At 40.6% G+C, this 20,463-nt stretch overlaps 1 protein-coding gene across 2 annotated transcripts in view; it reads left to right on the top strand.

Annotated features, from left to right (window-relative positions):
• The first annotated feature begins 703 nt into the window (after window positions 1-703).
• CPPED1 (calcineurin like phosphoesterase domain containing 1) overlaps window positions 704-20,463 on the top strand; it is a 54,137-nt gene continuing 34,377 nt past the window's right edge. The window contains exons 1-2 of one of the 2 annotated variants that reach the window (XM_075105228.1): window positions 704-963; window positions 12,677-12,895. In XM_075105228.1, coding sequence (XP_074961329.1) covers window positions 900-963; window positions 12,677-12,895 — 283 coding nt within the window. In that variant the 5' untranslated portion in view covers window positions 704-899. Of the gene's footprint in view, window positions 1,028-12,676; window positions 12,896-20,463 lie in introns of both variants that reach the window. The other variant, XM_075105229.1, reaches the window with a different exon arrangement.

Here is a 20,463-nt window from a genome sequence, read left to right as displayed (position 1 = left end):
CCCGGCTGCTCAACTGGAAAATCACAACTGTATTCCTCCTGGATACCCTGGAATCTGACCTGCTAGGTCAAAAAGGGACTCCACTCCAGAAAAAATTAAGAAAACCTGCCTTGTGAGGGTTGCCCATGTATTTCAGTTATTACCTGACTGCGTAGCCTGGTGCTGAGAGAAACAGGAGCCACATGGGCGGTGGTAGCTGCCCACCATGCTCCCCGCAGCTATGGCCCAAGCTAGGCGGGAGGTGTCTGGGCTGGGGTCAATGCGACCATGCGGTGGGGCAGAGGCACGCTGTGCCTCCCCTTTTTTCACGTGACTTTTTTTACCGCCAAAGATTAGTTGGCAGTGATACCCAGCTTTGTGAGTGCAATTAACGCTAAGAGGAAATCTGACCTGGAAAACATCCCTTCAAGGTACAGAGAAAGCCGGCCAATGCTTTTAGATTACACTGGTTTACTTCAGCTCGCAGGCTAGGAAAAAGTTGAAAATTAAGGAAATCTATTACTTTTCTTATTACTGTTCACTAAAAGCCAGCGCAGCTCGGGCCAGATCCCCCTCCCCGAGGCTGCCCTCTCACCCGCGCACTCCACAAGGCGTAACAGGCCGCCATGTCGCCACGCCGCACCCACCGGCCCCGGCCGCCTCCCGAACATGGCGGCGCCGGGAGCCACCCCGCACCGCCCCGGGGCCATGCCCCCGCCTCTCTCTGAGGGGAGCAGCTCCCTCCGTAGCCTCCCGACCGAGCTCCCCGCCATCCGCCTTGCTCAGGCCGACCTGCCCCCGTGCCGCCAGCGCGGCCCGTTGCCGCGGGGCCTCCGCCGGGGCTTCTCCCGCCCGCGCCGAGGCACCGCCTCCGCGGCGGTGCCGCCCCCTCACCGGCCCGGGGCCAGGCGGCGGTCGCTATGGCGGCGGAGGGGGACACGTTTCTGAGAGCCCGGGGCAGGACTCTGACCGCCTTCCGCCAAGGTACGAGCCGCGGGGCCCGCGCCGCGGCGGGAGCGCCCGACGGAACCTCGGCATAGGGCTGCAGGTGCTGGCGGGCTCTCTTGGCCGCTGCGCAGCCAGGTGGGGGGGTGCGGGAGGGGCGTGTGGCTGGGAGGCCCGGGGCTTTCCCCGGCGGCAGCGGGAGGCGGCCGGAGGGGCTGGACCGGGGCCCCGGACCGCCTGCCGGCGCCGGGAAGCCCGTCACGGGGAGCCCCCTGCCTGGGGAGCAGGCGGCACGCGGCGGGGGCTTGGCTGAAGGCGGAGCTGTGGCATCCCGCTGCCCCCCCGGTTGTACCGGGGCGCGCCTGAAGCTTCCGAAGTTTGTTACCGCGTTAGCCGGAGAGCAGAGGCGCGTGGAAGCATTTGCTCCCTCGGTTCTGCCTGCCGCCCGTCCGCAGCGCGGGTGGCGCCGGCTCCCGCGGAGGAGATGCCAGCAGTGTCCGACACCGGATTCGTTTTAAAATGCTTGTCAGCGCTGCTAAACCTGATCTCTGTAGCTTGTGAATCTGTTGGTCGCGGCACTGTGCTATCGTGTGTTTGTACCTATAGGGGTTACTTAACAGGTTACAGGTAGTTCATCGTTTATGTTACTTAAATGAAAGGCAGGTGTACCATAATGGATGCAATTAGGTAAGATTGCAGTTTCTTCAAGGTGCTTCATCCTCTCTCAGGGTGGAGGTCAGCAGGTAGTTCCTCCCCTTGTGCTTCCACATTGTGCAGAAACAGCACTGTTAACTCCCTCGGCTGGTAGTGCCTAAGTGTAAGTCAGCTCTGCTGGAGACGTACTTCTAGACTTACCTCCTCCCAGGTGAATAAGGTAACAAGGCTGCTGCCAAGCCGAAGATGACAACCACCTGTGGCTGGACCAACAGATGTGTATCTCACCTGTTTGTAAAATTCTCCCAAGGATGGATATCCTGCAGTGTGCCTGGGTTTTTCAGGTGCCTAACTACTTCTTTTCCTATTGCTACACATGGAGGGTATTTTATTTCCTTGCATTTGTTTATAAATTAAAATTGTGTTGGTTTGGTGAGGTGGGCAAGGTTATTCAATCCCAACAATTTTGTGGTATTTGAGGTTCACTGGAAATATTTGGCTTGCTTGTTGCCAAATAAAGAAAACTCACCAACTCTGAGCATGTGAAGTATATGTATACAGTCATTCTGGCAATCTATTAATTGCAGGTGGTGTGGTTGGTTTGGAACAGAATGCCTAGCATTTGTTGAGGGCACAGATAGCAGACAAGCCATCTAGTTTTATCAACTGTTATAGTGGGCTGACCTTGGCTGGACACTAGGTGCCCACCAAAGCCACTCTATCACTCCCCTCCTCAGCTCCCCTCAGGCAGGGGAGACAAAATATAACAAAAGGCGTGTGGGTTGAGATGATGGCAGGGGGAGATCATTCTCCAATTACCATCACAGGTGAAACAGACTCAACTTGGATAAATTAGTTTAATTTATTGACAATCAAATCAGAGTAGGGTAATGAAAAATAAAACCAAATCTTAAAACACTTTCCCCCCACTGCTCCCTTCTTCCCAGGCTCAACTTCACTCCCAGTTTCTCTGCTTCCTCCCTCCAAGCAACACAGGCACAGGGAATGGCAGTTGGGGTCAGTTCATCACGTGTTGTCTCTGCTGCTCCTTCCTCCTCGGGGAGGACTCCTCACACTCTTCCCCCACTCCAGTGTGCGGTCCCTCTCATGGGAGACCATCTTGCATGGACTTTTCCAATGTGAGTCCTTCCCATGGGCTACAGTTCTTCAAGAACTGCTGCAGCGCAGGTCCCTTCCCAGGGTGCAGTCCCTCAGGTACAAGACTGCTCCAACGCGGGTCCCCCACGGCGTCACGAGTCCTGCCAGCAAACCTGCTCCAGCGTGGGCTTCTCTCTCCATGGGGCCACAGGCCCTGCCTGGAGCCTGCTCCAGAGTGGGCTTCTCACAGGGTCACAGCCTCCTTCAGGCATCCATCTGCTCCAGCGTGGGGTCCTCCAGGGGCTGCAGGTGGATATCTACTCCACCATCAACCTCCATGGGCTGCAGGGGAGCAGCCTGCCTCACCATGGTCTTCACCGTGGGCTGCAGGGGAATCTCCGCTCTGGCACCTGGAACACCTCCTCCCCTTCCTTCTACACTGACCTTGGTGTCTGCAGGGTTGTTTCTCTCACATATTCTCACTCCTCTCTCCAGCTGCAGTTGTGCAGGGTATTTTTTTTCCTCTTTCTTAAACATGTTATCCTAGAGGCTGGTGGGTTCAGCCTTGGCCAGTGGCAGTTCCATCTTGGAGCCAGCTGGCACTGGCTCTGTCAGACAGAGGGGAAGCTTCTAGCAACTTCTCACAGAAGCCACTCCTGTAGACCCCCACTACCAAAATGTGATTTGGGTGTCTGTTTTCTAGGTGTGTTTCTTTCTCCTGAAGTGTCTTTGTTTGGTATTCTTTAAATATTAATTACTATTTCTTTATTTTCTTACTGACTGGTTGTTTTTAGTCTTGTTCAGGACTCTTTAGGCTATCATAGTCCAACTACCATGTTTCTTTGTCAATAATTTACTTAGCTCTTTCTTAAGAGACTAAAGTTCAACAGAACCTTTTAATAACTAAATGATTTGAAAAAAACAGAATCAAGGGCTGATAAAACTGAGGTAAAGTTTCTTGCAGTTCAAGATGAAAATCAGTTATCTGTGTTTTGTTGTTTACCTCAGTCTTTAGGTTTCACTCCTTCTGTTAAACAGGTAGCTACATAAAACATTTACTAACACTGCTATGGCTTGGCCCACTGTTTCCTTTTAAAATTTGAGAGTCACCACTGTGAGCTTCATTTCCTTTTTTCCTTACTACTGCTCTGCAAAATCACTCTTCCACACCCTATCCCCTAGTGGTAACTTGTTCAGTCTGCTTTCACATAATGTTGAGGTTATACCTGTAACCTGCTCTAATGTATTCTTGATATGTGACGTGTGGATCAGAAGAGCAAGGTTAGGGATCTAAATTATCCATGTAATCAGTGGAGCGTAGTAGCAAATAGTGCATAAATACCCTACTTTATTGGCAAGAGACCTCTGTATGCTTTGGCTTTACTCTTTTAATATAGTCTCTTTTTACCCATGCGAAATTATGCTTCAGATGTCTACTACTTTTACTAGTATTTTAGTGAAGAAACAGGACCATATGTTTGGGTAAATTCTGTCTTCACCACTTCTCCCAAAAAGCTGTGGGGTTTTTTGTTTTGTTTTGGGTTTGGTTTTTTTTTTGTCCCAAGCATGCCAGGAGCATGCTGTGCAAAGAATTTCTGTGCAAGTAGGTAGAGCACTTTTTTCAAGTAACTAAACAGTGATAGTACTGTCAGCTTAACTGTTTGAGAAATGTCTCTGCTTTTAACTTGTCTTTTTCTAGTTTTAGCTTGTGTTTCCAAAACCTTCATCTAGAAGGGGAAGATAACCAGCATTGCATACTCACATTCTCAGTTCCACATGTGATTTTAAGTGCCTCTGTCCTGCTTCCCTCACCAGTCTTTTTGCAAATGCTTTATTCAGTTGCTTCTCTTTTTTTTTTTTTTATTCTGTTCTCTATTCGTTTCTGGTCTCCTCTTTTTTTTTTTTTTTTTTTTCTTCCGTTCCTGAATGTTGAGGTGACTTTGTAGCACTTGCTAGACCTATTGTTGTGTATATAAGGTTGATGGTGCTTTTCCCATGTGTACTATCCTGTACTTTTCTGCGTTGATGTTCATCTGCTTTCTTGAACGGTCACTGCATAATGAAGTCTCTCCCCAGTTCTTTACAACCAGGTCTTATTCTCATACTGTCAAATGGCTTAGTTTTAGCAAATTTCACTTCCTCGCCGTTCAGTTGCTGTTACAGATTGTTTTGAATTTGTTGAACAGCATAGGTGCCAGTACAGATTCAGGTGGGATCTGATTGTCTCATCCATTTCTTTTTTTCTTACCAGTTTTTTATGCATGTGAGGACTTTCATATTTCAGGACAGCTTGGCTTCCTTAAGAGTCTTTGGTGAGTAACTGTCAGGTACCTCTTGTAGATTCACGTAGACAGTATCAAGTGGATTTCCCTTGTCCATATAAAAGCTGTTAATTCCTCTTTCTGAAGAATCAGTAAGTGTAGTAGTTACTGTCTTTGTTACAGTTTCCATTAACTTGGCTGTACAGATGGCAGTTTTGTAGTCAGTAGTTATCAGGCTGCTCAGCAAACAATTTTCCTTGTAGGTGTGATACTGGCCATCTTCCTGCCTCTCTGGTACAGAGGCAGTTTTAAGCAAGAGGTAATGCCCCAGGGTTTAGGTGTGTTTTCCTTTTGAGTTCTTCTGTGGATGCCACCTAATCTGAGTGGTTTGTTATTGTTCATGTCTGTCTGTTGAATCGTCTACTGGTATTTTGATTTGAGACAGATCTCATGCACTGGTTGTAAGGAAGAATTCTGGCATTAGATCTTCAGAAGTTCCTCCACAATAAACGTGTATACAAAAATTTGCGTTGTTTTTTTCCTGCTCTGCCTTTATCTTTGGGTGCATCTTGCATGCCTGGAACGTCTGTTAGCCTGAGTGAGTGCCTGGGAGGATACCTGCTCCTAATGCCTCTGAAAAGGGCTTTATTAGTTTTCAGACTTATGCTATTTCCAATTGTTCTTCACTTTTTTTAGCTTGACTTCTTGGACTTTTGTATCTAACCTTCCAGTGTATATAATCTTTCCTATTTTCTTTATTTGGATGCTTTAGCTTTTTGAAAGATGCTGTTCTGGTCTTACTAGCATCCTTACAGCTGCTGTTTATGTTGTTTAGTCAGTGTGGATTCTTTATGGTCTTTCAGAAGTTCTTAGTAAATGCTGTGCATATGGTCTGAGCCTCTGGGAGAGTGTCTTTGAAGAGTTTGCATGCTGCCTTCAAGGATTTTTGCACTTTTTAAAAGCATCATAATTACATATAATTCACCTTCCTTTGAAATTAAATACAACCACAGTTGGTTGATTTTTCTTTTTTTTTTTCCTTGCTGTCACGTAAGTGTTGGATCTTGGCACATTATGATCACTGTTCTAGAGCTCTTCAACAGTAATATTTTTGAGCACTGATCAGAACTGCTTCCCAGCTAGCATATTCCATTCCCAATACTGTCTCCAACTCTCATATGAATTAGGCAAATTTTTATGTGGGTTTTGAGCAACTTTCTGTGACTTCACCTTGTCATTATGCAAGCCACCCCCCTTCACACCTACAGTCTTGGGCTGTAAAGTTTCTGTAATGAGTTTACATGTATAATTTGGGGGTGGGCATAAAGGCATGACTGTAGAGTTTTAGCATTCTGTAGCCCTCAGTACAAATAAACTGTATCTGAGGGGGCACTTCTTACCTTGATAGTTATCTAAGAAGTTTAAAAGTGTATCTGTTAAAAATAGTAGCACTGCTTAATTTATTTGAGAAACTGTATTCTGTCAGTGTTTCTTCTATTGACATTATCTCTGTACTTTAGGCTTGATGTACATGATTTCTACAATAAGTATTCTTTTAAGGGGTTTTATTTTTCTCCATGAAAAATTTCTTTTGATACCTGTTTTGAAGGGTTTTTTTCCCTGATGCATAAAATTGCACCTTCCATAATAGGTTGCCTTGATCATTCAGTAGAACCCCCGATAGTCTTATCTTTGGTAGCCTCTCAGGTACACATGGAAATTATAGCTGAAAGGAATGCATATTTCATTAGATTGAAATCTTTTGTATTTGGACATACAGACAATGATGATGGTGTTTTTGAAGCCATAATAATTGATAATGTTTTAATATTAAACAAGGAATTATTAAGAATTTAGTGCAAGTCCTTCATTGTTTTTCAAGCTATTCCAGGACTGAGAGGAATGAAAACAAATTCCTTTCAAGGTAAAATGCAAAACAATTATAAGGAAAAAATTGTTGCCTTTTGTATTGTTTATGATGTATAAATACTGCCTTCCCTTAAAAAGTTCCATTTTTGTTCCTGCCTATAGCTTTTCTAGAAAACCAAGGTTGTGCTTCTTGTCCAATTTTACCTAGAAAAAGAGTCATGGGCATGCTTTGTAGGCAGAGACGGCTCAGGACAGGGAACCACATACCTATTTCTGCTATTTTGTGATCTTTCAGAGAAGTGAAATTAATTCCCCTGCCAAACCCAACATGAGAATGAGGGCACTTTTTGTATTTATTACTGCCCATGGTATACTGAGCAAGCACTATGTGTGTGTCCATGTCCATTCTTCTCTGATACAACAGTGACTGTAGAGACACTGGGCAGGAGTAACTTTTCATAACTAATTTGTTTCCATGAAATGCTGTAGAGTACAGAGGAAGAAGAAAACCAATGTACTTTTAAAAGTAATCTCATGAGGGAAATACTGGAAATTCCACCAGTACTATGTGGCTGTCAGAGGCCAGCTTGCAGTGGCTTGTGTGAGCAATCTCTATATATGTGCATTTGTGATTCTTGGAGAGGGGGGAAGAAAAGGGAGGAGAAATTAGGAAAAGCAAAGGGGGAAGAAATAGAGGCACAGCAAGATATTAGCTATTGTCCTCTAGAAATGGTGAGGTTCAGATTAAATCTCACCTAGGTCCTTGAAGTGTCTTTTTGCTTGTGATGACAATACATGGCTGAGGTTTTCTCGTGTGAATTGCTGCTGACTACTTTGGCCCTTCACAGAATTAATCCTTAGATAAAATTAGAAGCTGGCACCATTTTTCAGCTTATGCTATTAAAAATACATTGCATTGATCCTCTCTCCGTACTTTGGCATGCATGGGTGCAGAAAAAGAGGGGGAAGCTATTGAAACTGAGGCATTATGTGTTCTGAAGTTGGACTTCTTCCATGGTGATCAGCTGTGTAGCTCTTAAGGAGGCCTGGGAACAAAATGGACTTGGAATAGGAATTCTGCATGGCTCTGTGTAAGAGCAGGCCACAGACATTATTTGTCCTTCAGAAATGGAAACTGTATATATATCAGTTATCTGAGAAATCCACTGACTTTCATCTGGAATTTGCATTTTCTTATTGCTGTAGTAAATTCAGAAAGTTGCAAACAGCCTCTCTGCTCATAGGGATGAAGAGCCAATTTGCAGGTGTTCTCAGCTCTGCACAATTTTGCAAAGCAAGGCAGAAGGCAGAAAAATTTGTTTATTAATTTAATCCTAATCTTCTATTGCTTTACCTAGCATGCATTTGTCTAATACAACCACATAGCTCATCTAAAGGCTTGAAAATTGAAACTCCTAGCGAGAAGGATGCCTTCGATGGCATTCCCATGAAAGTCGTTGCTTGCTACATTTGAAGGGAAGAAAGCAACTGTACATGCTATTTGATTGAAACCTTATGGTGAAACATCTAGGACCTGGATCATCAGGAGATGATCGCTGCAAAAACAGCTGTTCCCCCTCCCACTTGTGCCCAATGCTGTTTGTTACTAACCCTCTGCCAGACTTTGGCATTCCCCTAGCATAGCAACAGAATTACTTTTCTGAGCACCCTTCTTGTGATTCAGTGCAAAGTCCAAAAAAATGGTTCAAACAATTTCGTGTGGTGCCTGACTTACTGCTTAAGCAGATGAGGTTCGTTTGCGTGGCCTACAGTACCTGTTCTGCTTGAGCTGCTAACAAGCAGCTGGTGAAGGAGAGAAGTATAGTATAGAAGTTTTGTTAATAATTATCTGAACACAGTCCATTGATAAGTCATTTAATTGTTAGGCAAGACTTCTGGATCTGTCTGTGGTAGTGGAAGATGCTTTTGCATTCTGTTTCTCATTGCTACCCTCTTACCATATTGGTCTGTTGAAAGAGCAGTCATGCAGGTGGGCTTGTGGAGTTTTAAGCAAAATCAGCCATACTGCACTAGTTGCAACACTTTAAGCCTTAGCTGGACTGATGTTATTCCTTCCACAGATAAGGAAAAACTTGCATGAACTCCTCTGCAGACAGACAAGTGTGGACAATTAAGAGTTATTTCCTGGATGAGCTGAATTCAGAACAGGCTTAAGAGTTGGTACAGGTGCAGGTTTGCACTACTGGTGTTGTACCAGTACAACTCTCCATGATATTCTGCTTTTATTTATAGTATTTTATAGTAATATAAACAGAATAACATGTGATAAATAAAAACTTAAGATACAAGTTTAAAATGAGTGTCCCTATGTTATTTTATTCCCATACATACTTTTGTTTAGTGGGGAACTAAATCAGCAAGTACCACTTGGTAAGTAATAACCTAACAGAATTTGGTTTAAGTACTAGGTTTATTTGTTTTTAAAGAGTTTCTAGTTGGAGTGATCAAATAAAAAGACAAAAGTAGAAAATATTTATTCAACCTTACTGTTATTTTTTGTAACTATGTGATAAATTATCAAATACCACAAAAATAGAATCATAGAATTGTTAAGGTTGGAAAAGACCCTTAAGATCATCGAGTCCAACAGCTAACCTGTCACTGCCAAGTCCACCACTAAACCATATCCTCAAGCACCACGTCTACCCTTCTTTTAAATACCTCCAGGGATGGAGACTCAACCACCTCCCTGGACAGCCTGTTCCAATGCCTGACAACCCTTTCAGTGAAGAAGCTTTTCCTGATACCCAACCTAAACGTCGCCTGGCACAGCTTGAGGCCATTTCCCCTTGTCCTATCGCTTGTTACTAGGGAGAAGAGATCGACCCCCGCCTTGCTACAACCTCCTTTCAGGTAGTTGTAGAGAGTGATAGGGTCTTCCCTCAGCCTCCTCTTCTCCAGCTGTTGACTGAGTTATTTAACTAAGACCAGTTAATTAAACAAACATTTTAAGTAAATCTTATTTATGTAGCCCCAATTCCTGGAACTTTTCTGTTGTCCCTGCTTCGCTTTCTTCATTTTGTCTTTTTCTTTCCTGTAGGAGAATATAGCATATACCTCTGCAACGTTTTCTAGTTCCCTTCTCTTTTCACCTCCTATCTCTTTCCTTTTTTCCCCACTTTTCTTCACCTCCACCCCTGCATCTTCTGTTTCTCCTTTCTTCTGCCACTTCTTGATTCTGTCTGTGTACTGAACTTCTCTTTTCAAATTCATCTTACCAGTGTCTGTCTCTCTGCCTCACATGACCATCACTCACCCACTCAAACCAGAGCATCTGCGCAGAGTCTTGGAAGCATTCAGGTACGTAAAACCTAGAGAGCTACTGTACTGACGTGAATATAAGGCAGGAAAAAAAAATATCCATGAAGCATATATTAGAATAGTCCCTGGTCTGGCCTTGCAACCTGTTCTGCATCAGCTCTGCATGCTCCCTGACGGTGCATTGTCTGCCAGACTTCTCTCTGTTCAAGTATTATATATGGAGCTCCTTGTTACCTGGGACCGGATCCAGTCCTGCATGTGCCAGCCAGCCTGCCTGACAGATACCTGGCCTGCTGTTGGTGCTCCAGCTGCCTTTGGCCACTAGACACCATCCCTGCGGCTCTGGGAAGGGAAACACAGTATGTCCATAATTGAAACACAGTCTTTTAAAAGAAAGATTAGCTGTCTTTTTAAAGTATTTCCTGTAAAAATAAATAGATAAATGTCTCTATATTTTACTTAGGCTACTATGGTAAAAATTACTGGCTTCAGATTAATCAATATAAAACAAGTAGACTTTGCTCAGCGTTGATTACCAATACTGTCTACAGAGTTGCTGGGAAAGGGACTGGTGTTAAAAATCCTGCCACATAGTTCAAAGAGCTGAGCTTTTTTCCTGTTTAGTAAGTTTCAGGTTTGTGCCACTCCACCAAAACAAGTTCCTGTTTCATGCTTTTCCTTTTTTCGGTTTTATTTTGTATAGGTCATAAAGGATTTCTGATGCAAGCTTCCTTAACTTTTTTCTCTATAGCTTTCCACTTATAAAAACTATAAGTTGATTTCTGTTCACAAACAATGCCTTTGATGCAGCACGTAAGTTGGTTTTTATGGTAGTCATATTTTGCCATGCAAGACATGAGATAAAAACCTAAATTACTTTGTGTCATTCAGTTGGTTCCATAAAGCTTCTACTGCAAACTCCTGGAGAGATGGATCATTTCACTTTTCTGAATAAGTTATGTAATTGGAAAAGTTAATTTCATTTCAGAATTAAAAGATAATGAATGGCTAATAGTTTCTATCTATAAAATACGTGATTATTATTTAGAACAAGGCAATGCTGGTATGAATTAACAGACAATGCTAACAGACTATAAATAATTTTGTTTAGAAATTAAATGTCACTTTAACTGAAATGCAGAAGCTTGCATTTGGCAAAATGATCTGATGCCATAGCAACAGATGACTATTACAAGCAGCTTTTGGGAGTTGCCCACATTGCTTCTCCCCCACCCCAGCTTATCCATATCCATGGTGCAAAAGATGAATTCTGACCTCTGTTTTCTAACCTTCCTTGACAGAAACATACCTCCCTTCTTGCAAAGTAAGAAGCTGCAGTTCTAGATCACTTGAAAGAAAACCAAAAGTGAATCCATGCGGTGGACATGCTACTTGCTTATGTACTGTTACTGGAAGATTAGTTTTGCCTCAAACTATATTTCAGATCAGACTGGCATAATATGGGAGTGTATTTATGGATTATATTTTAATTTGAAATAATTTGCTGTATCTTTTTTTTTTACATTCAACTGTAGATTGATGTAGTCAGTGAGCTTTTAACAGTTTAAATGCTGTTTTAAAAAAAACAGAAACAATAACCCTAAATGTATTGAGCCAAATACAGCTGTCAAAACTGAAATAACCAGGTTGCAAATGAATGCATTTAGACAGCTGGAGAAACCAGAGTGTACTCGTGTTTGTACTTTAATTCCAACTTGAGACAAAAGTTTAGGAAACAGAATATCCGTTTTTGTTCTTAATTTGTAACCAACTGTTGCTTTATTTGCCCACTATTGAGATTTTTTTTTTTTCTTAATATTCTTGTAATCTTATGCACTGTGCTTCTTTAGTGGTACTTGCTATTATGGTATCAGAGAACAAGTATAGAAGGAAATTGTAGCAGTACAAATTCTGTTGTACCCTCCATCTGCGCTGACTCTACCAAATGGAAATTTGTTCCTGAGTTCTCACCTTTTTATCGTAGGTCTTGGGAGCTATTGTGGCAGTTCTAAATTAGGATTTTCATTGTTGCTAATTCTGATGTTGCTGGGTTTTGTGTTTACTGACCTTGGTCCTGTTGAGTGGCTTCAGTACTAACTCCACAGAATGTGCTACATTCAACTCCTCTCTAAAAGTATAAGAACAAAAAGCATTTAACTCTTTAATAATTTAAGGACAAATATACTGGAACCATAAAATGTGAAATGTGTTGTGTATGTTTTAACTTGTTAATTAAAGAAGCAATAACTGGAGTCCTGAAAGAACCGACTGAAATCTAATGTTATATACTTGTGCTATGTTGTAGTCTTGTAATTTCCAGCACTACTTGCTGAATTCTTCACATACTTCTCCCCTAATGAGTCTGTAATTACCATGTGGTATAATTAGATTAATATACTCTCATTTATTGCAGCTACCCATTAGGGGAAGATTCCGTAGTTCTGCCTTTATAGTTGTCCTGTATGAATGACTACAGAATTCTGTACTACTTTCATTAAAGCGGCCTCAACTTACTTAGGTGAAGAGCAATGTCTTTATAAGTTTCTCTAGTGCTTAACTTTTTTTTTTCTCTCTCTTTTTCTTCTTAGATGATGAGTACCAATGGAAGGGGCCCTTCTACTTCATCCAAGGAGCAGATCCTCAGTTTGGGCTGATGAAAGCTTGGGCAGTTGGAGACACTAACAATGGGGATGATGAATGGGGAGAAGAAATCAAATTAGCAGAGCAAGCAGTGCACGCCATTAACAAACTAAACCCTAAACCCAAGTTCTTTGTGTTGTGTGGAGACCTTATCCATGGAATGCCAGGTAAGGCAATTCAATGTTTAGAATGGGGTTCGTAACTCTATTTTCTTTATATTTCAGATTGGCAACAAGGCTAATTTAATTTCCTTGACTTCATAATATTCTTTTGTAGGATTTGGTAGGCTACTGTGTTGGTGTTTGGGAAGAAAGTGTGCATTGTAGATGATTCTTGAGACTTTATTCTGATTCCTTCATCTGACTTCTTGTATCATTCATTTAAGGGGTGTTCTTTTGTTAGTTCCTTTTTTTTTCAGTGGGCCTGAGGAAACTTTTTTGGTCATAAAAGTCCTAAGAAGGCACATTAAAATACTTTCTTCTAAACAGATTGCTTTGAGAAGACAAATAGGGACTCTAGCCATTGGAGAAAAACAACGCCAAGAAAAGAACAAAAAATAGCTATGGCTTTTTGAGTACCTAAAGTGGGTGAAGCTCAAAGAATTCTCTGGCTTTCTAATGCTTAGTAAATTAAACTGCTTCAATGTTTAAATTCTTAAAATACTAAAAGTCAGCAAATTCAAGTTTTAGCATTCTGTCCTGTTGCTGTGGGACTCAGAGATCAGTGTGTTTCTGTGTACAGTCAGAGGGAAGAACAGACCATCTGGGAAGGTGGATTACAAAGTTTGACAGTTGTAACTTCAAAACAAACTGGTAATATATTTTATATTTTAAGAGGATAAATACTTGTCTTGGAAGTGAATGAAAAAGTTGTTACCAGTTGATAGCTGGTCTCAAAAGCAGATCTAAGCACAGTCTTTGTTTCTTAGCCTTGATAAAGAGCATAGTTAAGGCTGGCTGCACCTCTGTAGGTGACAGCGCAACAATCCACCAAGTGAGCTTGCAAATACAGAGCCAAGGGGGCTTGATGCGATGCGATGCTCTGCACTTCACTTGCACCTGAGGTGGTGCTTCCCACCTCTTTTTTGCACAGGAAGGTATGAACATGTTAGAGACCTTTCACTAATTCCTTCATTGTCCTGCAAAGAGGATTTTAAAACCTCAGCTGTCAAATTGACAAGTCAAATTGATTGACATTATTTATAGGCTACAGACTTTCTTTTAGCCAGAACACAATTTTAGTGATAGAGTGGGGAAGTGCAAAAACCAACAGATTTAAGATTGATAGAATCTACTGTGTAAAACCTCAGTAGCTTGATCATAATGTAAAGTCTGCCATATTGAAGTTGTTTTATTGGTTTATGTTCTTCCATTCATTTTGGAAGTACAGGTTTGACCCAGAATCATAAAATAATCTCTTCCTAAGAATCATCTGGCTTTCCCATAGCAGAGTTTTAATAAGTATTTTGATTAGGACTCTTATTTTCTGTAAGTGTTCCAAATGTTATCTTCAGTATCCCTTGTAAGAGGAAGAAAATTCAGGACAAATAATAGGTGTTCCACATCCTATTGAAAATGATCTTTCACTCACCAGTTTAATTAATCAAGTAAGCTGAGTTAATTTCATTTTACCAGGATATTTCTCAAAGGCTTATAAAACAATGCAGAGTTCTGAGTACTTTTGTCTCTATCGACTTTAAACAATGCTATTCTAAGGCTTTTCTGTTGATAGAGAGTAAGTGCCAACTACAGAGAGCTAGCAGGCTTTTGACTTCTACTGGGTACTGAATAGCTAGATACAATAAATAAGTCTTGTGTGTGGCAGGTTTTATGTTTTTTTCTAGTAATGGATCTCTATAGTCATTATTATCCCTTTTACCAGTGTATGTCTCAGAATTCCTTAATATTTTAAATACAAACCTGTCGGGGTTTTGCAAAACATTATCATATATTCATTTTGCTAACAAACACGTAAAAGAAACTGAATAGATTGTACTGCTGAGATCACTTATATTGTGATATGTATGTGCTGTGCATTGTATAAATATTTGAAGCTGCCTAGTGCAATTTCCAAGAAACTGCAAGGAAGAGCAGTTCATAACTTGATGATCTTAAGGGTCTTTTCCAGCCTAAATGATTCTATGATTACCACACTTGAGTCACCATATTTTAATTCATCGAATAATTTCTTGTTGATTGAAATTATATTCCTTATTACTTTGTAAGCCTGTGTTATCATGCAGTTATATAACATAGTTAAGGAAATTTACTACTAAAATTCTAGAATATTCAACCGGGACAACAAGTTATTTCATTACTGCCGTTTTATTTATACAAATGTCTTGGTGTACCGTGAGTTGGTAAACATATAAGTACATTTTAACAATTGTACATATAAGTACAATTTTACAGTCATCCATTTGTCTTTCTGTCTAAACTGATGAGAGAGATAAAAGTGAATCCCTCTATGGTGCAGATACCTGTGGATTAGTGCTCTTTGACTAGTTGCCTCGAAGGGCAGGAAGATGTGTGATACCACAAGTGCGACAGAAATGCAGAGTCAGAATAATACTTCATAGAAGACAAATCTAAATCTGTGTTTAAAAGAATTTGAAAACACTTTAGTTTAAACTGTATGAATGTGTATTTTGGAAGTGAAATGATTTTTTCCTACCCTTTCCTCTCACTCACTTAGCTTCTGGAATAGAACCTTCTTCAAAACACAGAGAGTTAAAGACATTTAATGAAAAGATATTTTAAAGCAAGACGACCCACATCCTGTTTTAAAAATGTCTTATCAAGATACTGATTGACAATGTCTTTGGTTTGGCTTGTTAATAGCTGTTACTGCATGAAATATTGCAAGACATTGGCATTAAGAAGCCAAGATGTTGGCCTTACGAGAACTTATTTGCTGCATATTCTATTCTCAAAATAGAAATCCTCTCATGTTAGAAATAAAAACTTTCCACATTTCTTGCAGTGAAATCTTTTGGAAAACTTGGAATTACTGCAGTCACATTCTCAAGTTTTCTGCCACATTCCTTGCTAAACTCTAGGGATTGAGGTGACTTCCTTCTCACAGAGGAATGAATTCTTAAATTTCTTCTCTTGCACGGGTATGTTTGAACTGCTCATCTATTTCTGCACCAGTTACGACTCAGATAAAAAGCAGGAGCCATTATATTCTACTGTCTTATGGTACAAGTCTTTCTCCATGAATTCCACTACTAATCTGTGCTTGAGATTTCATATTCCTTTACATAATCCATTTAAACAATCCCAACTTGAAGTGAAGACACAATGAGATAACAAGCTGTCAGCAACTGATTAAACTCTTAAAAAAATTTTAGAAAGAGTTCCATTTCAAAATTATAAGAGTAATATTGAAATTTGCCAGCACCAGCACTTCCATTGTTACAACAGAAATTTGAAATTGTAAGTCTTTCAGCAATACTACATTAATGTAAAAGAGCAAACAGAGAATCTAAGAATTTTTATAGCCAGTGACTTTCCAGATAATTTGAACATACTAATATTTGCAGAGTTGTAGATGAGTAGTAATATTTGTTTTCCTGGAGTAATTTAAGTATTTTCACTGTTCTAGCCAAGGATGTTTAGACCTACGTAATGCATGTCTCTAGTAGAATGGTACTGCAATCATTTCATATTTCTCCACTGAGGAGTCTCTCTAAGAATAATTGCTGTGTCAATTCCCTTATCATGTTAGTTTAATAAAATGAAGGATTAAAAATTCATTTTTTCAGTAGGCAAAAATCAGAAATGACATGAGAAAAGACATTGATTTAGGTTTAACAATTGTGAATTTGGCTTGTACATGTATCTTAGTTAATGTCTCAAATGCCTTTTAAATCACTTGTGTATATCAGCTATATTAAAACTGAAAACATCAGCAGCATTAATGACAGTGTATCACAGCTACTATTGCAGCATGGTTATTGAAGAAGCTATGACCAGCTGAAATTCAGCTATATTTTACAATCCATTGGCCAATGTCTATCAAGTTCTTTGGATTATACTGCTTTATAATTAATGCCTGTCAATAAAAAGTGGTGGGAAAAGCTCCAGATCTTCATCTCTTCTCTTAATATGTTTTATCATGGCGTACTAAGTGTAAGGATCATGATGACTGTTTTAAAGCATGCACTGTAGCTGTTTAGGTGAAGCAATGTGTAAGCCTTTTGCAAAGGAACTCCAAGAAATCTCAAAATTCCAGCAGCTGGAAGTGATGAACAGAATCCTGATCAGCTGGGAAGCAATCAGGCACAGCACTTGGAATCCATTACAGATGTCATTAGAGCAACGAAGTAATCAGGGCCCAGTATCTTGGTATTTAGCTGCTGATTAAAAGTAGTTTGTACTCTGAATATTATTTTCAGAAGTTTTTCTTGATTACATAATCAAGAATAGGATATCTATTCCTGGTAATGCTAATATTGTGGTACATAATCAAGAATTTTAAGCAATACCTTATAGTGCAACTGTTACTGAAGATAATTTTTATAAACTCGATACTTACATGTAGATACACCATGATAATGCAAGCCTTACTTCTGAAGACATTTGTGTGCATTAAGTTAGTGTACCATAACTTACTATGGCAAAAATGGTAATCTGCAAAATACAAAATATTGTTGATTGGATAATTGTTTCACTGCATTTTTCTAAAACTCTGGAAATTTATTTCTAAAAGTGCTTTTTCTCATATAAAGTTGGAACCTGTTGTTTTGTTTTATGGCAACTTCCCATGTTGTTCCATTAACCAATACCCTTTTAGCCTAACAGTCCAGCCAGTTTTTCACCCATCTAGTTCTCTACTTAGCTAGACTGCAACATCCTCACTCCACAACCTTTTGGTGATTACAGGGAGGTGCCTCATGGTGACATTAGCCAGCTCTCTCAGTTCTCTTGGATCTCATCACGTCCCACGGACTTGCTTGGGTTGAAATTTTTCAGGAGACACTTGGCTGAATCCTGTTCCACTGCCGGTATTTCCCCCACTCCATTAAATCTGGGAGAACATTTCAGTGAAGACAGGCAAAAGCAGCACCGAGTACCTGTCACTTGTCACTGCCTCACTCAGCAGTGGGCCTGTACTTTTCTTTATTATTTTATCACTGAAGTAGTAGTAGAAGCTTTTGCTGCCAATCATGCCCTTGCGAGTTTCAGCCTTCAGTGAGTTTTGGTTTTCCTGACACATGCCCTGCATGCCCAGCTTTTTCAGTACTCTTCCTTTCAAGTCCGTCTTTGCTTCCATCTCCCATTTACATCCTTTTTCCATTGGTGCTCAGGTATAAGTTCCCCATTTAGTCAAGACATTCTCCCAGTAGTCTACTACTCTCCCCCCTGCTTCCCTCAGTATCACAAAGGACCATTCTCATGTTAGGAGGAGCTTGTCTTCGAAGACATGTCCACTCTCAAACTCTTTTGCCTTTCAGAGCTGCCTTCCACAGGATCCTATATACCAGTTCCCTGAATAAGCCAGTCTGCTGCCCTGAGGCCACCCATTTGCTATCTGCCTTCCTTACTCCTCTTAGGATCTTGAACTCCACTCTGGTGGCTGCTACAGCCAAGGCTGCCAGGGATTAACACATCCCCTAGCACGTCTGTGTTTGTGAGTAGCAGGGCTAGGGGAGTGGGTCCCAGTTGGCCCATCTGTGTCAAGAGGTTGTCACAGACTCCCTCCTGGATTTCTGTCAGCAGATGTCAGGGAGGTTAGTCTCCCATGAGAGCCAGGGTCTGTGATCTGGAGACTTTTTCACGTTGCTTATCCTTAAGACTTAATGTACTTGTTTGCTCCTGTTGCGTGGTCTATAGCAAAACCCCACTGTTAGTGGCTGACCTCTCCTCTGATCCTGTCTCACAAGCTCAACAAACCTGATGTCTGTTCCATAGAATAGCTGCCTCTGTACATTGAGGGCTAACTCCTCTGCCTTCTTTCTTGCCTTTCTTGTTTCAGTTTAGCATGAAGCATTGTCGTTCCTCCTTCATCCCATACCTCAAGAGCAGATTTGTTTCAGAATCCCTTTGGCTGAGAGGTGGAGAAGAGGAGGATGGCCACATCACTTTTATCTGCTATTTCAAAGGTCTTTTCTCTGAAGGATCCACCTTTCTTCTTATATCCATTTGCAAAGAACAAATCAATCTAGATAGCTGTGTAAGTGGTGGCAGTGGCAGCAGACTAAGCCATTGTATTAGAAATAAACTGATTACAATAGAAGAATGGTGTTGTCTGCTCTTCTGACATGCCTAGTGAATTAATTGTGATACTACTACTTTTTTAATTAATATGCCTATACTTTCATGTCTCTCATTAGCTTCAGAAGCAATTGTTCATCTTGCTACCTAGTTTGATCACAAGATAAGCAGTTGTGCCTATTTATGTTTTCTTATTCATTCCCAAGATCTGGTAGTGTGGGGTGCTTTTGTTGCATAGATTGTTATTAATTTTATAGCTGATAAAAATATTTAAACAGTCTTACTCATTTCAGACACTTTCAGTGATTTATTTTTTTTTTAAACTTAACCTTTCTTATCTCTTTTGAATTACTTGTGCTTCGTTCCCCTTCCTTGAAGGCAGAGGCTGTGGGGAGGGAGGGAAGCTGCAAGGAGCTGTTTTCCTGTTTGCTGGAACGAGAGCTGCTTTGTGCCATTTTGGAATTCAGCAGTGGCAAACTGGTACACCTGGTTCCAGAGGGTTGCTGCACAGAAAAGAACAAACTTCATTTAATGCATTAGATATAACTGATATACACTGTTCTTACAGCAGCTTTTCCTTCTGTCCCAGAATATTGGGAATACTTGCAGTCTTTCCAAGATACACAGTATTATTTCAAGTGGTTGCAATGCTGTAGTAAAGGGGTCTGTGAGGAAGGACAGTAGCTTTGTAGAATATATATGATCACAATATGAATTTTGTATCCAGGCTAAAGACAAGATCTCATTAACTTCTTGTATTCTATTATTAAAAATTATTCCTTAACATTAGACAGGTTTGCCATATACGTTTAATAGTTATCTGCCTGGTAGAACAAGCATTGTCCTTGTTTTTATGTGCCAGTATAACAATTTTTGCATATGTTCTTCCATTCACATATAGGCAGAAATAAATTTCAAATCTTTAAGTATTATGAATATGGTGCACTGCAGAAAAAAAGCATAAATTGATTTTTTAAATTATTTTTAATTTTCCCTATACACAAACTGCTTACACCTTAATGAACAGAAGGTGGTTGGAGAAAATTAAACTGAAGCTGTCGAGTTTAAACAAAGCTGTTAGAGTCTGCATGGTACAGCAGAAGAAAACATAAGGGATTGTTACCAACCATGACACTGCATGGAAATGTGTGCACGGGGTTGTTATGAACTAGTCCAGTATCAAAAATTGAACTGTGCTTTTCAACAAAAGAAATTGTACAATGTTTAAAATTATTTGTCTACAAAGGCTATCACTTGGTAAACCCAGCTTCTCAACTTAATTTTGTCCAAGTTTTTGGGTAGTTGGATAGCTTTTGTTTAACCCACCAATGTCAACCAAAGCCTGTGTGGTTCTCTATGGTAGGGTAACAACATGGAGTTGGTCAGAATATTTGGTACCTTAAAGCATGATAAAATGTACATGCTTTTATAAATGTCTCTTTTGTAAATGAAACCAGTTAAAATATCTGATTGTTTCAGCTTTACAGAGCTGTAGTCATACTTGATAATGTTTTCTT

The sequence above is a fragment of the Phalacrocorax aristotelis genome, chromosome 10, assembly GCF_949628215.1.
Source record: "Phalacrocorax aristotelis chromosome 10, bGulAri2.1, whole genome shotgun sequence".
NCBI lineage: Eukaryota > Metazoa > Chordata > Aves > Suliformes > Phalacrocoracidae > Phalacrocorax > Phalacrocorax aristotelis.
This window is presented reverse-complemented; position numbering and strand designations above follow the sequence as displayed.